Raw genomic sequence first — 22,662 nt, 5'->3', positions numbered from 1 at the left:
TTAAAAAATATTGGAGGTTTCACATAAAGTGCAACAGCTCCATCACAATTTAAACATGTTCTCTATTCCCCAATATGCATTCAAATGTTAGGTAAAAGGATGAAAGGTCCATGCAGGTTTTTGTTTAAGATAGAGCTGCAATTCTTGGAAATAGTCAATGCACCTTACTTTGAGTCTAAACAAATAGTAATTAAATAGCGAAGAACTAAACTGCAAAAATCACAATCACTACAGAAAATCCACCACTTCCCTACTGTCTGAAAGATTCTGAAATTATGACTTTTTTTAGTCATAGAAAGTTTATATTAATATGCTGTTAGAAACTGTTCTAAGAATGTCAGTCTTAAAACAGAACTGCAAATAAGGTGACTTTCCCTGTAAATATTTTTTCTAATGGAACCAAAGGAAAGAAGTCCAATAACTAATAGAGAAGTGTAGAAAATATAAACAAACAAAAAAATATTAAAAATAAATTTTAAAATTTGACTTTAGTTCTGCAAATTAAAAAAACCTCTTCTGAATCCAACAGCAGTAAGATGTGAGACATCATGATACTATTTCTAGTTTCCCAAGCTTCATGAGTCTATGTTTTCAAATGCAGAAGTCAGATGACTTCCACAGCTGTAATACTGTATGATTAACAAACGTGATGTCAGTCACTGCTGACCACACAAACGCTTGTTCCCAAGTCCTTATTTTCAACTGCTAAAATTTCCGTGAACTGTTGTTGAACTGCACTAGACAGGCTTCCCCACGCATGCAGCTGCTGCAGCTGTAACAGTGACGCAACGCTGCCAACGGGACCAAGGGCTGCCCAGGAACCCGAGGGGAGGGGAGGGCAGTCCCACGCTCCCCGCTTCTTGCTGTACCAGACGCACCGCCTGGGGACAGCGAGGACAAGGGACGGGGAGCTGCACAACACCATCTCAGAAGCACAGCACCCACGTGCTTCCAAGTTCCTGCAGTCAACAATTCGCAGCTGTATCCATGAGGCTACCGCAACAACTTTCATAGGGAACTACCCACCGCTAGAGAGGGATTTACAAAAACCTAACAACACTTTCAAAACACATCTCTACACTTCTCTTTTCACATAAACTGAAGTGGAAATATCTGTGGTACCATTCCAGGCTATCTTTGGAATAAGGCTATATTTGTCTACAGACAGCACAGAAGGGGAAAAAGAAGCAAACCTAAAAAGCCAAGTAACTGTGAAGACTGTTCAATAAATGGGGATATGAATAATAACAGTGGAAAGCAAGGAGCTGCTGTTTGCCCCCATCTAGAGAAACACGACAGGCTAAAGATGCTGCTTCACAGTTCTTCACCAAAGGTCTGTGAACACGCAGCCAAAACAAAGACTCAACCAAACCAAATACAGGCAGGCTGAGCCAACGCAAGAAAGAACTCACTCTTCAGTTTCTATCTCCGGCACATTTGCAATTTCATCATTTATAGGGCTACTCAGGACAGATGTGTCAACATTGGCCACTGGTTTAACAAACTACAATTAGCAAAACACACTGGAAAATATGAAAAGCAGCACAATAATGCCCCACGAGTCTGTAAAGGAATCTAGCCAATACTCCTAGACGGTCACCCAAATCTCCAGATGTTTTTATCCATCTCTGAAACTAACAATTTCTGTTATTTTACATTACATTCCCTGATAGTTTTCAGCAGTAGAAAGAGAAATACAATTAAGAACTAGCTCTGTGTAATACATACAGAGAAAAGAAAAATCCTTTTCAAGATCTCCTTGATGCACTATCAGAGAAGAAAATCCCACCTATAGTTCAGTTAGAGTCAGAAAACGGGAAATAAAACGTATAGATGAAATACCAGGACACTGACTTACAGTTACTTAATCAAGTTTGTGTCTATAAACGTATTTCAAGGTTGCTATTGCAAACAGAATTGTAAATATTTAAGAAGAAACACATTAGACTAAAGTGACAATTCTTCCACACCCAAGAGAAAGTTTTTTCTTCATAAAACTGTGTATCACCCTTGACATTAATCATAAATGACACGATATATGCTTTAATTAGAAGAACCAGATAAAAATCCAAAGGTGGTGGCTTTTGTTTTTTGGGTTTTTTGGCATGAGTATTTTTTTTAAGAATGCATATCCAATCCCATTAAAATGAAATAATTCATATTACTATATTGTTATTCTTCTTACACCTTACAGATAATCTTCACCCAGAATTGCAGTAGCAATTCAGACAACTGTTGTCTCAGGTTCCTTTTTATGTACCAACAATGCAAGGTTGCTCTTCTCCCCAAAACTACAGTCTTCTATACATGGAGCCCAATGTAATCCAAAATTTCTAGTTTGAGTCATATGTCTAATATCAAACTACACTAGTATAACACTGACAGGCCATCCAAATGTGTGGGTTCACATCATATAACTCTTTCATAAAAGGTCCTCCCTATGATGTTTATGCAGGATGCTCTAGTGAAGTTGTAAAGCTAAATTATCTGATGTAATTAACTCCGCTCATGAAAGGAGAATTTGTCTGTTCAGTGATCATCGTGCTCGGGATATTTTTATAATACATTCCTCCACTCTGTGCTCAATGCACCCCTAAGCTGCTTACGCAAAAACAGAACATGTGATTCATTTGTGTATCCTTATTCTTTTAAAACATCTGATAAAGAGAAGCAATAGGTCAATTTGCCCCCGTGGAATCACACCAACTGATCCTTACAAACTCTGTAATTCCTCCCATTAATCCCATTCCTAGAGGCACAAGTAATACTGGCAAATTATCGGGTTCTAGACATATTTAATTAATATCAGGTGACACAGTTTCTCTTACTTGTGGGCTTCAGTTATGTAAGCTCAATAGACAGCAAAACCTCTGCCAGCAAAGGATTTTTTTCTAGATGTATTATCTTCACCATCAGAAAAATTTCCCTCGGAATTTGTTACTATGACGATGTATTGCTCTGGAGATCCGACAATGGCGGAGTGATTTTACATTTTCTACCCGTTACTGAAGTCTTTGTACACATGAGAAAACAATCACGTACATATGGGATTACTGTGTTTCCAAACGCATGGGGAATATTCAGCTCCTTGTGAATATATCAGAAAAAATGATTTCACCATGTAACTGCCAATGCATATTTAAATTAATTTAACAGTCACTGATGGCTGACACCGGCCTTGTCTTGATGTTGCACCAGTCATTAGTAGATGAATAAATAAATATTTTAGAAGACCATGGGAAGATTAAATTTTACTTGACAGCGGAACAGCTGAAAGATAGCCAGCTAAAAATAACAGTGAAACCACAATTTCTTCGTACAAAACCTGGCCTCCTTTGGGCCTCTATTTGCAACACACTTGCTTCTGCAGCTGCGCAAGCTCTTTGTTTTATGGTCCAGTCACTACAAGGAAGACTTGAAAACGCCTGGCAGCACAGGCAGTGTAGCAGCAGCTCTGACATCCCACGGTTTCCAAGGGGTGGAAGTTTCCCTTTCAGTTTCGGGACGTGCCTGCCAGCGTTTTGGTAGTGTCCTCCCTCTCCCTCGCTCAGAAGACAGCTCTCCCATTTGCCCAGCTGCATGTGGGCATTGGCAAAAGCAAGCAGTCTTTCCAAACTCGGTCTTAAATCCCATGCTGTTCGGCATGTGGCAGTACACCTCTCCTCTCCCACACGTGAAAACATGCTACCGGTTTCTGCCCACACACCCCAGAGAAGAGGGCCAGCATGATTTGGGTTGCACTAGATGATCCCCAGAGGTCCCCTCCAACCCTAACCAAATCATTCTGTGACTTCTGCCCCAGGTCTGCAGCTCCACGGGCATCCTTGGCCGCGAGGAGGGGAGAGCAGCGGGCACAGGGCTGAGCAGGACGTCGGGCAGCCGCCCCGGGGCTGGTTCCCTGACACCAGCACCCACTGGAGTGTCTCTACAGGCTCGTCCCTGCAGGGATCGCTGGTGCCAATGCTGCTGCATCGCTTCCTTCCGCCTAACCTGGAAAAGCCGTCTGCGAGCTCCGGCGGGCAACGTCTGCCAGCAAACTGCACAGCGGTTCTGGCAAACCTGACCCATTAAGTCAACAGTCACTTCAAGCATAAAAAAAAAAAAAACCAACCCAGAGATCCTCCTGTTTTCAACTGCATGTGTTTGCTGGATTTTTTTTTTTGCTTGTGGAGATTAGAAGGGATCAAAATCCCTCCATTCCTATGTCAGATGTGCATTACACTTCTACTTAATAGGACAATCTCTGAATAAATCTGTATGGGCACAATTAAAATACTCTTAAAAAACCAATGCAAATGATAAAGTGAGGCTCTGCAAACAAGCCTTGTTCAAACACACAATGACAATTTTAATGCCCTTATTTAAACTAATTTTCTGTCCTGCAAAGCACAATAGCGGTGGCATTGCTGGGAGCAGGGGCAAAGTAAAAGTGAAAACATGCTTTCTAAAGGCGGTACTACAGGACATATTTTTCCAGAGCCCCGCAGGAAACACAGGACAGAGCGACCTGCGCCGCAGCTGTGCCGCTGCTGCAGCTTCGGGAAACCCGCACTCGCGGCACGTCCCGCTGCTGCCCGACCCCTCGCCAGCCGCTCCCTTCGAAACAGGGACGGCAGCCCCGCACCCCTGATCTCCGCCGGACACAAACCCGGGCCCGGGATCCCCGTTTCAGGGAAGTTCCGGCGCGGCCGCCGCCGCCGCGCGGGATTGCCCGTTACCACGGCAACGGCGCGCGGCCGAGCGCCAACGGCCGGTCCTTCCGCCAGGCAGCGCCGCGCGGCCCCGTGACGCGGCGGCACCTGTCTGGGCCACGCGTTGCCAGGGAGACGTCGGCGTTGCTATGGCGACCATCACGCGCATCGGCGACAAGGGCGGGCGGCGGCCCCTCCCGCGCCAGCCCGTTCCCGCCGCTGCGCCCCGCCGGCCTCGGCACTAACGCCGAAACTGCGCCGGGAAACAAATAACAACCATAATAAACAACTCTAAATACATACCTCCTCCGTTCCAAACAAACAGGAAACACACACACAAACAACAACAACAAAACCCCAAACCCCACGAGAGCCACCACAGCCCCTTCTCGGTCCCGGTGATGCTGCTGCCCCTGCCACGGCTGCTCAACCACAGCTCCCTGGTTTCGCGGGGGCACCGCGCTGACCCTGCTCGGCAAGGCGGACCCGGCCGTGATGCGCTGCCACGTCTGGAGAAGGTGAGGAAAACAACTCCCGTGTCAGCGGCCAGGAGAAAGCACTCGTGTCAAAACCTGGTGTCTGCTTCCCCGCTTGGCGGGTGGCAGTCGTACATTATCTCCCTTTGTTGACGTGAAGTCATAAGCAACAGCCAGATCAAAAATAAATACAAAACAAATGGAAAAAAAACCCAACGAACCAAACAACAAACAAAACTGTCCCACACCTGTTTCACTGATTACGGCAGAAAAATGGCCCTTGCTCTGCCGTGCCCAGCTGGGGTGGCCCTGGGATGACCCACCTGGGCAGGGCTGGCCTGGAACAGCCGCCTAACGCCCAGCCCAGCGCTACCGCGGGGGAAAAACGCAGCCCGTCTCCTCTGAGCGAGCGTGCTGTGCTGGCACCCGCCGCAGCAGGGACGAGCAGGCACTGCAGAGCTCTGCCCGTGCTCGCATGCGGCTCCAGGCGTTCTCTCCCCAGAAGGCGGTGTGGCTCGAGCGGGAGCAGGGCCGCAGGCTCGGCGCAGGCCCGGCGTCCCGACACACGCTGCGCTTCCTTTGCTAGCACGTTTACAAACCGCGCCGCTTAATTACGTTTAACAGCTTACCTCGGACGGATGCGCGACACTGGATGAAAACATTTAAAGTTGTAAAATGCGTCTAGTTCTTACCTTTGATATGCCTGAGGAGATGTGGGAGGTGTATTGAACACATGCGAATATGGGTGATAGGGTGTCTTTTTCAAAGCCTGAATAAGATTTTGTCTATATTCTGGGTCTATACACCACAAGGACCCCTTTCCAATACTCTGCAAAGAAAAAAGAATTAAAAAAAAAAAATCAAATATTTAAACTAATGGCATAGCCTTATATATTTAGCAGTATTTGTCAAGAAAAGCAATGGTTTGGGTTTTTTGTTTGACAGAAGAGAACATAGTTTGCTTGCCAGAGATTATTGCTCCATTAATAATGTATTGCAACTGTATGATTTAAATCACTCTTCTGAGGGGGGAAAGTTAGAATGAATGTTTGGTTGCTTCCCCCCGTGCCCCTTTTGTTACCAGTTAATATGAGCTAATAATATCTGGCAATTTCCCCATCACCCCATTCTGGAAAAATCAGAAGCTACAGTTCCCGTTAAATGGAAAATTTGAAGAAAAGTAGATTCTTTTTGAAGGTGACTTGCTTTTCCTTTTGCTGTTATACTAACAAGAAACAGGGCTAAAAAGGAGGGGTTTAAACACCCTAGCAACTGTTTTAAAAATAAAAGGACTTAATCCTTCAACCCACATGACATCAGTGCCATTATACTACAAGAGGAAACTAATCATCTTTTCTCCCCTAAGGGAAAAAAATACCCAAAAGCCCCAAAACAAACAAACAAAAAGCCCACAGTATAATCAAGACTTTAAACCATTTAAGGGTTTTGTGAAATTGCGATCAGATAAAACAAGTTACTATACTTTCTGGAAACACAAAGCAACTCAAGCAGTCAATCTGTAATGCGAAGGCTATACTAAAATTCAGTATCTATTCTGCAGTTACAAGCAGTGCAATTTCAGTTCTTGCCTCCATCCCATCAGAGGTCAGGGTGCAGATATTTTGAATTGTTTTGTGTGAGTTCTCAAACAAATACAAAACCAACTTTTCTTTGGCTCCACTATGAAAGCATACAAAATGATAGCTCAGGAGCAACCTTGGTCTGCTTGAGCATACGTAAAATACCAATCCTAATTGTTGACTGAACCCTGCTGGAAGGCTTTCAAGGCATTATGATAAGATTTTTGCCAAATGTTGTCATTTTCCGTAGAAGGCGCTACCACCTCTAGCCGCTTTTCAACCCAGAGCAACCCCTTTTCTCAACATCTATGAGCAGAGCAAGACTGTTTCATCTGTTAAGAATAAACATACACACACGCACACACAACAAAATTGCACCAGAAGCAGGATCTTACTTTCTAAAGCCACCAGGAAGACCAAAATCAGACACTTGTCTCCTTTCAAAACCTTGTCATCTTAGTGGAGCCCTACCAACTCCTAAGCATTCCTCTGCCTCACAGATGTCTTTAGGATCTGCAGTGCAACATGCAAAGTGCTCACACACAGCGAATCTGCACTAACTTCTCCCACAAAAAAACCAAAACAAAACACCTAACAGAAAAATGAGAAAGAAAAACCTCCCCCAACGTCACTGGACGGCTACGCAGGAGCATGTAGCAAGTTCACAGCACTGTGGTGAGACCTGGCTTAAAAGAACAGGAGAGGGGCTGGCACAATCCGCAGGAGCTGCAACCACTTTCTTGCAGAAACAAGCACATCTGCTGGAGGGGGTGAGGAAGGAACCATGCTCTGCACGCTGCTCTGGTGGAACCAGGAACGTGGGGTCAAGTCTCTTCAGGGTGGCAGGGTTCAAGCGCCTCTTCCCTTGCTTCCTAAGGGTACCCTACCAGAGGCCGCAGAACAGCCTAAGGGGAGGCATCTTCTGGTTCTTGAGGTGATGCAGGGCCCTTGCATGTCCAAAAAGCACAAGATTCAAGGATCTAGAAGGAGCAAGTAAGACTCGTGGGCTTTCGTCTTGGTAAAGCACTACAGCAGATGACCAAGAGATCCACCACTGGTGTCAGTGATGGACACTGCGCACCACACATCTCAAGCCAGTTTGCAAAAAGGAGGTGGTTATGTTTAGCCCTCTTTTAAATACGGGACAATGAGCCAGAGGCTTGACATGAGAAGCCTAGTAAGTGACTTTTTAGGCAAAGGACAGAATCAAAAATAGAATCCAAACCTCTCAAATTCCACTTCCATGTTCCATCCAAGAGCCAGACTAAGAAGAACATAAAATTTCCTTTTAAGCAAGCAATGTGCAAAACTAGGAACATTTTTCAGGAGAAAACCTTTGCTGGATTCCTTAGTCCTTACAGCATGGGATAAGCTTAAAAAAAAAGAACCACGCTTAAATACCATCTACCTTATTTGTACTTACTGGAACACAACATATTGTTTCCAAACTTCTCTGTTTTTTCATTCACTTCCAAGACAGACTTTTTCATCTACCTGGAAGAGATTACTACCCAAAACCCACCAGAGCTAGTTCAAGTTGAAGGCCTTACAAGGTGAAGTCACTACTACAGAGTAACTTCAAAATCTTTCATTACTGTCAAGCTAAATTTGTTTGGCTTGCCCATATTCTTGCAAAAGCCAAAAATAATCTCACTGAAAAACAGAAACTCTCTCACACAAAAATTATTGAGAAGAATTATACTCCTTGTCAAAAGAAACACTAGGAAGGCAGATTTGCTATATTTTGACTGCAACTGAGCTGACTTAAAATTTAGCAGCACAAACAAATGCAATTTAAGCCTGAGCTCTCCAACCATGCAAAGTTCCTTTTTAAGACAGTTACTTTTGTTTTTTCCACAATCACACAAGAGAGCAGAAATAAAAAGAAAACGGAAGTGTCATCCAGTTAAGAATCCTTTTTGACTGCTGGAGGCGTGAAGAGCTTCGTTAACTGTCTGTTTAGATGCGTCATTAGTCTTCCCATATACAGAGCAATCACGGGAAAGGAAATCATTGGAACTCAGACCCATCGGTTAGTGATTAATTTCCATCTTATGACACTTGGCGTGCTGCTTCACTACCTCCTCCAAGCCAAAAGTCAATAGTGGCTCCAATCAAAGACCAGCAAAGAAGCAGTGGGGGCAGGGGGGGAAAGCCCTGGATTACATTTTTCTCCCAGGTGACAAGTGACACAGAGTGGGAAACAGCACCCGACTCTCTTGGCCCTGGAGCACTTCCAGGCCTCCCCGTACGCTGCCACCTCCCTCCTGCCCATCACGGGTTACTGCTTCTGCATTCATGCTTCAGGTTATCAAAACCAAGGGGAATGTTACTACAAGTCCCCTTTACCTTGTTCAAGAGCAGACTATAGCAGCAGGTAAGCTATTTCAGAGGTACTAATGGGGAGAGAAAGCAACATGTAGAAGTTACCCCATAGAAGTGAATGACTGAATACTTTTTCTTTTAAAAAATCCTGGTTACCTTTTCTGTTAAGAAATTGTTATGCCTTTTTCTGTCACTGAATATATGTATGTAGATCGCATCGGGGTATTGAGTACTAAATCCCACATTATGAATTAAATTGGTCTTTCTCATATCTCAAATATACAAACTTGATTCCCTCCCAACAAGTAAAACCAGTGTATTGCCATGAAAAGGTACATGACACACTCAACATCCAATTGTTTTTTCTCCCAATGGCCTGCACACAGAAGTTTTCGAATCCGACTTTACACCATCTGTTAAGATCCAAACAAAAATGTTTGGTCAACTTTTAGCATAATTGAAAAAAAAAGTTTGAAATTTGAAAATAAAACAACTAAAATGCTGCTTACCATCTCTTTCAGTTGTTATAGTTGGGGATAACAGCATTATCCACTATTAAAACTCCTCATTATAAATATTGGCTTCCATATATTAATACCTCGCAACTAACTGCCTGACCTTATATATCACCTATCATCTACCCAAAGCTCAAAAAAAAAAAAAAAAGTGCGTTGATCTCTTTTCAAGACCAACGGCTGGGAAAAAATACATACCCTGTCTATATAAAAATTCCAGAAAATGTTTATTTGAGGAATTTTGTTCCCTGGTTATTTTAGCACAGACTTGAAATGTGTTAGGAACATAACTTTTTTTCCAGGGTTGTTCTTTTCACTGCCATACAAACAGTCTGCCCAAAATAAAGCAGGAAGAGAGCAGATAGAGGAACTGCAAGACACGTGGGCTCAGAGAGACGCTGGCACTTTCAAATTGGACCTTCTGAAGCTCCGCATACGCGTTCGCTTTAAATCTACAAGGGACCGCGCTGAACCCAGGGAGGAGCAGCTCAGGCACCCACATCTCTCACCGAAGCATCACCAGCGAGAGGGCCCCTAAGGGAACAGACCCCTAAGGGAGATCCCCCAAAAGCTGCAGTGGATGGAGCGCTCTGAGATGCTGCTGCTGCTTCCCTGGTCCTTGCTGCACTGTTCTCCCTGCCTTCCTGCATCTGCCTGGCCCTTCTTCTGCAAGCGCATTTCAGTCATTTTCCTCGAAGAAAACTATTGCTGGCACAATTTCATGTCACTTAAACTCCTTAAGCTGGCTCACACGATGGGTCTGATGAGCACCCCAGTGCTGCTGCAAAAAGCAGGGGATGGATGCAGGGAGCCAGGGAATGGAACGGGAGCTGTCCCCTTCTGCTGCAGGAGCCGTGGTGACACCCCAGCTGCAGCTCTTGGAACAGCACACCAAGAAAGGAAAACCAGGACTCTGCCTCGCATAAAGCAGCTCTGAAGAATCATAGAATGTCCTGAGTTGGAAAGGACCCACAAGGATCATCGAGTCCAACTCCTGTCCCTGCATATGACAACCCCACAGTTCACACCATGTGTCTGAGGGTGTTGTCCAGTCTCTTCTTGAACACTGTCAGGCTGGGGCCGTGACACCTCCCTGGGGAGCCTGTTACAGAGCTCCAGCACCCGCTGGGTGAAGAACCTTTTCCTAATGTCAAACCTAAACCTCCCCCGGCACATCTTCCTGCCATTGCCTCAGGTTCTATCACTGGTCGCTAAAGAGAAGAGTTCAGCGCCTGCTGCTCCTTCTCCCCTTGTGAGGAAGCTGTAACCGCGATGAGGTCTCCTCTTAGTCTCCTCCAGGCTGAAATGGAAGAGGAAGGGAAAACTCTTCCTGATGAGGAATGGGAAAACTGGTGTGACATAGAGCAGGGGTACACGTGAGAGCTGGAGTGAGGTGGGCAGCAAGGCTGGCAGACATGGCCCTGAGGGAAAGACCAGAGATGCTGAGATGCTGGGCACCAACACAGGGGTAGGCCCAGAGGCTGGGAGAAGAGGAACCAAAACAAGAGACCCACGAGTGTGTGAATGACCCCACAGCTCTGCACAGCCGCCCAGACTACGCCGGCAAGCTGGGAATTATTAAAGTGAACTCTTTGAGTTAAGGACCTTGCTACTTCAAACAAGGGAACAAAACCAAAAACAAGCCAACAGCTCTCCACTGAGTAGATCTGTCCTTTTTCTTCTCCACTACCAAAGCAGGAGGGGATGAGTGGCTACAGCTTGGCTCTCCTGAACCAAAACTGTCAGTAATATGAATTAGGCATAGGGCAGCTACCCAGGCTGAAGTGGTGCACATGTACACCATCTTTGAGACACATGCCACGCTGGTTGCAGGGCTGCTTCAGGAACTGTAAAACCAAACAGAAAAAGCAGAAATTTCCTATCAGTCAAAAAAGGGGCATTTCCAACTAACATCTGCAGTCCCAAGCTATCATATCTTGAAATCACACCACTCTGATTTATCGGTCCCTGCCTAGCGCAGTGTAAGTCATTGCAGGTGTTAACACAGGACCTGCATGTAACACTAAGGACACCTTCTGCAGTGATGAGGAACCTTCTGGTGTCAGTATTCACCATTACCCATCTAAGGGTTTGCTCTGATGGATGAAATCTACTATTGCTAGGCAAATGACCTCTTTGCAAGCAATAGTGGAGAGATTACTGGGTGGGTATCGAAGTGTCTTATTCTAAACAAATATTTATCCTGAGCTCATTGTGCCCAGTTACCCTGTGACAGCAGGCTTGAAGCAAACCCTTCACACATATTTGCCACCAAGTTTATCCATGGGAATGCCATACAGCTTCTACAGGTGTCCAAGTATGCCATGCAAGCACAGAAATGTTTCTATAGGATCAAAAAGAATTGGATGATAGAAATATCCGTGATGTCACCACAGAATTTAAAACAACCATTTGAGTAACTACAGCCAGGACCAGAATCTGGAAAAAATAGTTGGGTTAGACCAGAAATAGATTTCTGTGCGTAAGGTACAAGCAAGAACGTATCTCAACTTCTACGTCTGCACCCCATCTAACGTGGTGGCACAAAGACATCACCCTCCCCCTCACAGAGGCCATCTCTCTGGCACCACTGCAGGCTGCTCACACCCAGCGCGAAACCTCCGGGGGTGGCAAGAGCACCCCAGGGCTGTCAGGCAGGGAGGACCCCGACCAGCTCCCAAGAGAACAGGCACGATGGAAACATCTACCCACGAAACGAGCAGGGTATTTCACCCACCACCCAGCACTGCAGTCACTCGAAACACAAAGCGATTCCGCAAACCTTGACCAAAACAGGTTTCTGGTTGGTTCCCAGGAACAGCAAACTAACACCAAGAATTCCTCCTGAACAAAATTCCCCTCTTCTCACGTCATGGGGAAAAAAAAAAAAAAAAATCAATCCATTTCATAAGAAAAGTGAGGGATTTTTCTAAGGAGATGGTGAGGAAAGAGGAAGGCAAGTAAAATACTTTCTGAGTGGCACCTCGCAATACCCTGCCTTTAGCTCTGAAATGCACCAAGAACACAATAGTCACTCCAAAATCCACCTCAGGAGAGAAGGACTTGCTTAAATAGCTTTCTTGCACTATGTAGAAATGCCTGCCAAGCGACTTAAAGACCATCCCACAACACAACATAGGTTACACATCCATCGCCAAATATGCCTCTACTTTGGAAGGTTTGCAAACGTGCAGGCACTACAGGAAACAAGCGACTTGCGATTACAAAATTAATCAAGGCTAGAGAATGCAAGTCCAGTGCAACCACTAGTGCAGTGCAGAATCAGCACCGCAAGATCAGAGAGGCTTTTCAATAGCCAAAGAATGTCTGTACAACCACAAACACTACTCAAAGGCCAGCTCTGCGCTACTCCCTTGCAGAGACAGCAATGGTGAGAAGAATGCAGCTTAATTTTTAATTCAGCTATGCATCCCTCACATTAGTATCAACCTTCTGTAAATGAAGGGCATCACTGCTGAAATAGGACCAACTCAGAATCGTATTTCCTTCATTTACATGAGGCAGAATTAGCACACTAGTATCAAAACTGGGTACAGCTGTTATATAACAAATTTTAAACTATTTAGTTGGCAAATGCTCAAGAAGATTTAAGATAAAGATGTCAAAATTGGTCTGCTGGTCTGTTTAAAACTCTGTTGGTTATCTTTACTCGGTGGTATTTCAAGTTATCAAGACAGACGTAATGTTGCTTCCTCTGCTCGCCTGCATCAGTTCTCCAGTTTTAAATAGCTTCTATGAGCAGTCACAGTTAACAGTAAACCTTTATTCTCTTCAACAGTTATGCACCTTGTAGATGAGGCTGGTGGGTTCTCTAGTTACTTCTTTTTTAAATTAAGTAAGTAATTCGCAGGAAGACAAAAGGAGCACTTGAATTTTTGTTTTGTTGTTGTGTTTTGGGGTTTTTTTAAGAAATACAACTGCTAAGGAATTCTTAAAGAAAGAAAAACAGAGCCACTGCCAATGATTGCTATTAATTATAAAACACATTCCTTAGATCCACGGTAATCTCACATAAAAATCACAAATAACTATTCATGCAGCTTAAGGGTGGATTTTTTCATTGTGTTCCAACATTTCTAGCACAGACCAGTGAAATTCTATATAGCTAGTCTTAAACAATTGCACTACAGACCTTAACAGCAATTTTAATGACAGTAACAACTGCATGGTAAGCATTTAATTTTCAGAAACCCTCACAGAAAATCCCCCTTGCCTATGAACTCAAAAGAGTTAGAAACTTCCCCTGCCCTTCCAAGGAAAGTTTAGCAATGTTATGTGACAGCTTGACACCAAGAGAAAACTAAAGTAGTATTTGCACACAGCATAACAAACCCCCCACATTCACTTCTCCTGCATGTTTTCTTTTTTTCAGTAAATTAGCAGACACAGCTCAGCTCAAGCAAAAAGCTGAAAAAAAGAGTACTGACTAGCTAAAATACAATTACAAGACCATAAATATATGTTCATCTAATGCACGAAATTAAAGGTTTGAAGGGAAGGCTTACTGCGGTATAGTGTTCAACGCAAGTAAACCGGGTGCATCAAGAAATCACCAGCTTTTCTCAAGAAAACAAAGGATTGGGGCTTTTCAAATCTTATTTTGCTCCAAGTAAAAACATCCATTAGTTCAAATCACACAAGTCCAAGACTCTGCTTTCATGTTCATCGCTCAATATTTTACCCCACTTGCCCAACGAATGACCCCAGACACCAACACAGACATCACGCTTTTAAAGCCCTGGCCTGCCTTTAGGAAAGCGGCTTGATTCTGCTCCAAGTGGTGCAGGGGCATTAACTATCTCCATGCCTCTGGTGTCTTCCCAGTTACGAAATGGGCACCGTCCTTCCAACTGGAGAGGCTGGGTAGGTAAATAACTTCACTGAGAATGAGAAGTACGGTTGTAGTGGAAAAGAACTACTAAGATTTGAAATAAAACAAAACTCCCCAAACCAGATGGGAAGCCAAGCATGCAAATAAACAATACCACAGGAATAAAGAGGTCAGACCAGCGCTGTGAAGTAACAGCCGGAGAAAAGGAAAGGCTGTGATATTCCACAGTAAAAAACAAAACAAAACGCCCCTAAACTAAACCCCACAGGTATTTCACAGGCAAGATGACAGTGCAAAATCCTGCAACACAAGAAAGTGCAACCAAAACACAGTGTCCAGTGGTCTTCCCACACTAAAGGAATTCAAGCCTCATCAGCACAAGACATATTAGAAGTTTTCTTTGTACCTTTGGACTTTTATGTGTTACCAGAGTGAAGGGCTCGCTTTGTGCAGAGGGCCCTGCTCCCTTTGGTGGTGCCTTTAGAGGCTGCACCCCACACAACCCGCCAGCACCCCATAAAGAGAGCCACAGGCACAGGCCCTATGTTCAGTTTTACACAAATGAAGGCATTCCCGGGCTTTCAAGCGATTTTTTTACCTTGGCACTCCCCCTCATGAGTACGGAGAAGTCAGAAATGTCTTCTGGTGTGTGACCTGGACATCCAAAAGGCTGAGTTGCCGCCAATGACTATCAGTCCAGGGCATGTCCCAGGAGTCCAGGCTCCTCACCCCACACAGGGCCCTTCAACAGCAGCTCTGGAATGACTCTATCGTTATTTCAATCACGGTGACCCACTGCCAGATGACACCACCGGCACAGCTGGTTCACTGCTCCTCCACTTCTCCTCCAGCACACCAGCATCTCTGTGTCCATCAGTACAGGTAAGCTCACACAATAGTACTGCCTGCAGCAATCTGCCACACCAAATCAGCTTCCCATTGCTCCCACCATAAAGCGATTCCTCCAACAGGCTCGGGAGGTGCTGCGTTATGTCACCCAACTCCAAGAGTCACGCTCAGCCTGTTAAAATATCTCATTATTGAGTTTATATGCAAACCACCTTATAAAGCTATTAGGGTGCCATATGGAAATCCTGCAAGCAACCAAGGAAAGCAGAGTCATTAACCACCCTTAAACAATGCCTCGCTCCTATATATTACTAAAGTAGTAATATGTTGTTTGATGCTAGCGCCTAGCAACCCCAGACGTTGCCCAAAGGCTCCCCAGGCCAGGCAAAGTCCGGGCGCTGAAGAAGACAGGCTGTGACACTGCTAGGGAGGAACAAAGCGCAAGATCAAACAGACGCAGGGAGACTGGGCTGGGAAGGCAGGAGAGCCCAGAAGACAAGCCTGTCAGCATGACGGGCTGTCACACGGCATACTTGAGTGAGATTAGGTAGCGAGTAGCATTAATAATGCTGTTTCAGCCTATAGAATTTCTGTGTATACATGGAAAGTGCAATTATCCCTACTCTATTGAAAAGAAAATTGAGAAGACAGAGAAACAAAAGAATATAAAAGAAGTCAAATGCTCAAGGTCGCCTATAAAGTCAAAGGCAAAAGAAACAAGAAAAAAATCCCTGAGACTCCAGACCAATAGCCCATTTAGTGGGATGTACTAATTTTGTGTCAGAGGGGCACTCATTTAAATACCCACCAGTCATCCGATACTCTTTATGTTATCTAGATTATACAACTGGAAAAGACACAAATTGCCTTTTCTTACAAATACATAGTTACATCGTATATGAAAACATAGTGACAATTTTAAAACACAACCCTTCACCCAACAGATATTCAAAAAATTATTCAACACTTATATCTGCGCTAAAGGTTTGTGGGTCATTTTTTGCCTACTAGTGTATTAATGATGAAATAAGCCAGTGAGTGAATTTCCAGGGAAAGGGGTTAACAGCTAGTGGAGATGGGTGGGAGGGAGTAGATTGCACTAAACCCATTAGCAGTGACAAATAAAAATAGAAATAAGGAAGACCTGACAAAAGCTAATGGATTTGCACTATTTTCCCCCAGAACAGCTTATTTAATGTAGGGTTTTTCCTTGCTTAGTATTTAATATTGGTTCACACGATGAATTGAGGGGGAAAAACAGGCACTTTGATAAATGGTTTTGAGGGCTGCCTGGATGCGGGGTTTTCAAGTGTCCCTGGGCTCTTTAGGGAAACAACACTGTGCTCTGTCCTGAGCTCTGCTCAGCAGCTTCAGCCGATCCTGTCACCTGCAGCAGCCACGCGCTGAAGAAAAACTGTCGTCCTGCAACACAGACCTCTCTGTTACCGCACATCTATCAATGTGCAAATTATTTCTGCCACTTACATACACATACCCTACTCTGTGTCCCATTTCTACTCAAAGTTCAGAGATATTTATTTTCCACCATCACTTCTCTTTCCCTCTCCTCTTTCTAACGGCTGAATGAAACCCCAGAAAGCAAAACATAATGTCATGTCCCCCCGCTCCATGCTGCAAACATCCTCCAAAATGAGGCAACTTCTTGACTGCGTTTGAAGCCTTCACCTCGCTCACACAGCACAAACTGGCACATACCCGAAAGGGCAGCACCTGGTTTCAGGAGCCTCAACAGCCCAAATATCATGAGCCCAAACCTCACGGACTCTGAAAAACCCTTCTTCACCATAACTCAGTATCTTTGCAAGAAGCCTACATCAATCCTCTTTCCTCCTAAATGCCAGGTATTGTCACAAGGCTCTGGAGAAATGCCTCCTAAATTAGTAAGAGCAATGGCTCTGCAACGAAAGCAAACCAGGGCAAGACCAGTTTAGCTCCAGGGGCAAACTGGCCTCCTGCAGGGAGGTCAAAACCCAGCTGCTCCAGCAAGCACCACTCCCTCTCAGACACTGGGCACCATGGTGGGACTACAATGGCAGCACCTGTGGGAGAGGGCTTTCCTCACCTGGTGGGACTGGGCATCTTGCTTTTATTGTAATACAAAACAAGCAATGAATCCCACCTGAGAGCCACACCACTGAGACCTAGCCATGGCCAGGCAGGGAGCAGCAATCCCCCACAGGGCCCAGCTGCAGAGGAAGAGCACCAGCACCTTCAGCACTAACCTCGTCTCTCATCTTCTGGAGGTCCGGCCACAGAACCCTCCCTGGGAGGGGCAGAAACACACAGCTGCACCAAAGCTTTCGGCCCCCACTGTGCCATGCTGGGAGCCTGCACCCAGCCCTAGAGCATCCTACCACTGGGTCAGGGAGGGAGGAGCAGGTGAGAAATTGTCCTCAGCAGAAGGATGCGGTGGCAGGGAAAGAAAGAAAGCTACGTTGCTGGGTCACATCAAAGTCATACTCAAGGTGGAGTAAGTTAAAAGGGACAATGCAGGAACTTCTCACCGTGGGAGCAATTATTTCGGATGTGCTCATATTTCCTCCCTTTTTCAAGCCTGCTGTAGAAGCACAAGCTTGTAAAAACAGTAAAAGATGAACTTGCTTAGCCTTCAAAGTTTTATTTACTAAAACTGTAAGAAGACTCCTTTTATTGTTTTTCTCCATGCAGCATCTCAAAAATAGATTTGACAATTATAGGGCTTTTTTGTTGCCTTAGGTTTTTTAGGTGCCTGTATTTTTACAAGCACGGCTACATGGGTTGCAACTGGTAAAACACTAAAAGCAACAGATGCAACAAAGCTTGGCATGAGGAACTTCTGCAGCATGAACCACTCAATCAAGCATAATTTAGAGTGGATAATTAATACTGTATTTCAGCCTCCCTGAGCATCTCCACCATTAAAACAGATTTGAAAGTGTGCGGATAGTTTATATTAAACATGGCAAAGTGATTATATTAGAGAAGTAAGATGTAGACTCACTGGTGTGTGTGGATTTAAAGCAAAAAAATATTTAAATCCAGATTTTTTTTCCAAGGAAGCTAGCAAGTCCCTGATCAAAACCTACAGCTTGGCAAGAATAGGATTCACAGGTTTATTCATGTTACTTATTTCCCGGGAAAACAAGTTCTGCATTAGCAGAGCATTAATCAAAGTCTAAATACTTGAGGATCCTGACAATATGGATTCTTCCTCTGTTTCTAGTCTACCTCATTTTTCCAGATGTGATTCCAAATCCCACAGTGATTTTGCTATTTCATACAAAAAGCAAAGGAAAAGTGAGTTTCCTCAAATTCACAGAAGAGAATCGAAAGGCACGTGACAGAGACAGCAGCAGCAAGCCAGCCTGTAAACTCACTGAAACAAACCCAACAAGAAATAGAAATGTCACACTTCAGGGCGCTCTCTTCGCTGAGCTGGTGGCAAACAGGATGTGAGCATCAGGCGCTGTGTGCAGAGAAGAGGTTATTCAGAATAGCAAGTTCAGGCACAGACCAGGTCTTTTACCCAGTAAGGAAAGAGTGGGAGGAAGAGGCGGGGAGGGGGGGCGAAAAAAGAGCTTTCAACCCACGCACGGCAGCCCTGCCTACCTGGGTTTTCCCCAGTCTCTTTTTAACTGAATTATCTTGCAAGCAGTCGTTTCCAAGTGCGATGTTCACAGGCAGCCTCCGTGAACGAGGCTGGATGGGGAGGAGAAGGAGAAATGGCAGGCTGCTCAGGAAAACAAGACTCTGGACAACCTCAGCAGCACCAGCAGCACTGAGATGAGGGACTAGGGCACTTGTCAAAAGACACACCATCCATAGAAAGGAAGGATTAGTACTTGGCTCAAACATGAGAACAGGAAGAAAAACAGAGTTTGGAGCAGTGGAGGAGGGAAAAAACCCAAACAACACTGTTAGAAGTATATAAACCTCTGGAAATGAGAAAAGCTGTATCAACTTCTACATTGGGCTAACTCACCGTCTTCATCCTCCCACTCCTCAGGGTTTACTCACAAGCTATTACTCACTTTGATCGTCATATACAAAAAGGCTGCTGATCAATATTGCACAATGGTGATTAGCGCTCAGTGATTAAACATCAGTGTATGAATTTATCTGACTTAACATGCCTGAAGTGGAAGGAAACAGGGAGAAACCATTTCTGAGCAGACTCCAGTAATGAAAATTGACAACTTGCCCAACATCAGATGTTGATGTTTTGAAGAGTTCAGAAGTAACAAGGAAGAGAAGATGTATGATATTCTCAGAAGGACGGAAAATTGTTTTCCTCCAAATTATTCATGATCAAATATGCCTCTGAACAGATCTACCATCTAAGGGAAAAGAAAATCTCATTTAAGGATGCTAAAAGCAAGGCTATTTTGATGACACAGGTGTCATGCAAACAGGCCTGCTGTGACCTGAGTCACTGCTGCAGGTCTCCTGTGATCTTTTTCTCTATCGGTTTCACACAGGAAGCCTTCATATTTGATGCACCAAAAATAGCAGATGGCTTACAAATGAAAATCTTGCTTCAAAAAGGTTGCAACTTTTTTTCTCTTCCGAAATGCAAATGCACTTTCAGCACAGTGCAACGATGATTTAAAGCACTTGCCCCTGCCATGCGTTCCTCAGACAGACGTTTATGAACAGTTCCATTTCTAGATAACGCAAGTAAGAAAAAAGAGAACGAAGAGGGCAAAACTGACAAAAATAGCAATTGAAAATGAATACCTGAATGTGAAAAGCAACAAAAAATAACGTACGAACTCCCTAGAAAATGAGTTCCAAACTGCTGAATGCCCTACCCAAAGGCTGAGCAAAAAGGAAGGGGCGCCTTATAATTGACTCCATTCCTCCTACTGATGATGAAGAACTTTGACAGCAGCGATCTTACCTTCCAGAGCTGCATGATGTACCAAATGCTGCTGAAAAACAGTAACCAGCCCTTGAGCATGCTGGTGGTGTTAAAATCCAGCATCGCTTGCTTGCCCCACAAAAGGAGGCCAGATGTGCTAGCTCCAAAGCATCAACCTATGGAAAAGGGCTGCCATCCTCCAAAGGGTCCTTCTCCTCATAACTGCACCAGAGACCACAAATGCTGACATCTACAGAAGAAGGTTTGCGTAATTGCAGTTTTTTCCTTGCAACAGAGCCTCCAGGGCAATACTAAACACACCACCAACAAAAAAGTTTGAAAGAAACCTGACAGATTACAGCTTTATCATAACCTCCAGAATATGGCTTTAAAATTGCCAATTCATAGCATTTTTAGCATGTTGGGACTCTAGGTGTTTCTATTAGAAAGTCATGAGATGGTGCAAAATCATGGTGATGGGGGGACACCAAACCAAAATCTTTCCAGCCATCTTCACTGCTGTAAAAGAGCTTGCAAAAGATCTTAAAGGCTCTAAAATAAGGCACACACCTCCTCACCCATTACTTTAAATGACAACATGACTTTTAAGATGATTTCATAACTTTTAAGGCCCGAATCTCCATATAAATAGCTCCCCACACCAGCCTTATAATTTGTCTGTATTATTACGCACACACTCCCCTAGTTGCTAACATTACTTGGGCTAAGTTAAAAGCCAAGCAACACAGAGAACTTATTTGGGCAGTCAGAGAACCCCCTCCCTTTCCAAACAAAAGCATGTCTCCATACACAGTGCAAGAAGGCAGAGACTACACATGGCATGGACTGAAAAGCCATTTAAACCAGCTCTGGAAACACAGAATCATAGAATCATTTCAGTTGGAAGAGACCCTCGGGATCACCTGATACCAAACAACAAGAATCAACAGATAGTAAAAACAGGGAAAAAAACCAATGATTTACTGATGAAGCAAATTCTTTCCCTTTTTAATGCATGTCTAAATCAAAGATTCATAGTGCAAATCCAACACGAAGTTTGTGAGCCCTGTTTTATAAATTGCAAGGGAAATAAATCACAGTTGATGTGGCACACGAGTGGATAATTCTACCACGATTAAGACACGGACTCTTGTCCCGTCAGCTCAAGCCCAGGCAAACACATTTTTGGCATACTAGAAACGGGAGGGTGAGAGGGACTCAAGTGCTGGTGAAGGAGCAGATGGTAATTAGCAAAAGTGGTTAGATCATAAGCATGTTTACTTTGAAACTAAAATAACGCAAGTATTTTAGCTGGGAGGGGGAGGACACTCTCCTATTTTTTCCTAGTCAGCAGAAAAACAGGATGAGAAAGCAAGGTCTTTCCTACAATTTCAGTACTACAAATTAAAATCAAAGCTTTCTAAATGAAAATTTTATATTTTTTTCTCAAACAAGAATGTCAGAAAAGCTTGTCTCTTTAATGGAAAGGTTCATAATTACATCTCTGCTTTTCCAAACTCAAAATTACTCACCTCTAAGAGCCAACAGCAAATAAGACATCAAAGCAGACTTGCTAAGCCAAGAACAAGGAACTTTATTTCTCTGAACAAAAGCAGTACTGCCCAAAAGGCAGTGAAGTTTTACAGGTGTTTTAGCAAAACCTGAAAGAACAAAAAGTTCGTCAAAGTAGAGGTGCTTCACTAAATTTTAAGTGCTGGTTTGTTTTGGAAAAAGCAAGAGAGATGGTTCAGGTTATTTAAGACTCTTAATTTAGAGTGATCTGTTTAGAGTAATTGGAAACCAGTTGTGGCAAGAGAACACATCTGTCCCAAGGAAATTTTGCAGAGATGTACCACCACCACAGCATCTTGTTTTCCTAATGCAGAGATACGAGTAGATAGAAAGCTTTGTGTGACAACCCAAATCCATACTACTTTTTGCTCCCATTTTACCTTATAAGTGTTTGGATGATCTAAAAAACAATATGACCATGTAATGTTTTTTTATATATAAAATATATTTTTATAGACACACATATACAGATAGATACAAAAATGAATGCATTTAAGCAGAAAAGGAGATACAGCCTGAACAATAAAATCCCATTTGTCTCAATAGCTGGGAGCTAGCACTGTACAGAGTCTTCTGTGCAATTTGTCTCTATGACAGCTTCTTTCCTCTTTCTCTGCTGTGCAGCCAGAAGTCTAGAAAGTATTAGAACTTGATATAAAATTGTAAAAAACAAATCTACCCTCTGTTACACGAGCAAGGTTTGTGTATTTAATGGTGAGCACTGAGGGGGAAAACATCTGTAGTTAAAGGAGATAAGAAAGAGAAAGTACAAATAAATTAGTACAACACAGTAATTATGTAACAATAAATGCACTACGTTTTAATTGCCAAAACGGGGGGTGGTGGGTGGAACAACAACAACAAACACACACATTTTGGACAAGTTCATCTGACTGCTTCAAAAACAAACCAAGCAACGCTAAAAGCGCCAGCACTGGTCT

At 43.9% G+C, this 22,662-nt stretch overlaps 1 protein-coding gene across 6 annotated transcripts in view; it reads right to left on the bottom strand.

Moving 5' to 3' along the window:
* The window catches only part of FOXN3 (forkhead box N3), a 214,243-nt gene that overhangs the window by 102,467 nt on the left and 89,114 nt on the right, over positions 1 to 22,662 (bottom strand). For all 6 annotated transcript variants that reach the window (XM_065635756.1, XM_065635755.1, XM_065635758.1 and 3 more), the window contains exon 3: positions 5,860 to 5,996. In XM_065635756.1, coding sequence (XP_065491828.1) covers positions 5,860 to 5,996 — 137 coding nt within the window. The remainder of the gene's footprint in view (positions 1 to 5,859; positions 5,997 to 22,662) is intronic.

This window comes from Caloenas nicobarica, chromosome 5, assembly GCF_036013445.1.
Source record: "Caloenas nicobarica isolate bCalNic1 chromosome 5, bCalNic1.hap1, whole genome shotgun sequence".
NCBI lineage: Eukaryota > Metazoa > Chordata > Aves > Columbiformes > Columbidae > Caloenas > Caloenas nicobarica.
This window is presented reverse-complemented; position numbering and strand designations above follow the sequence as displayed.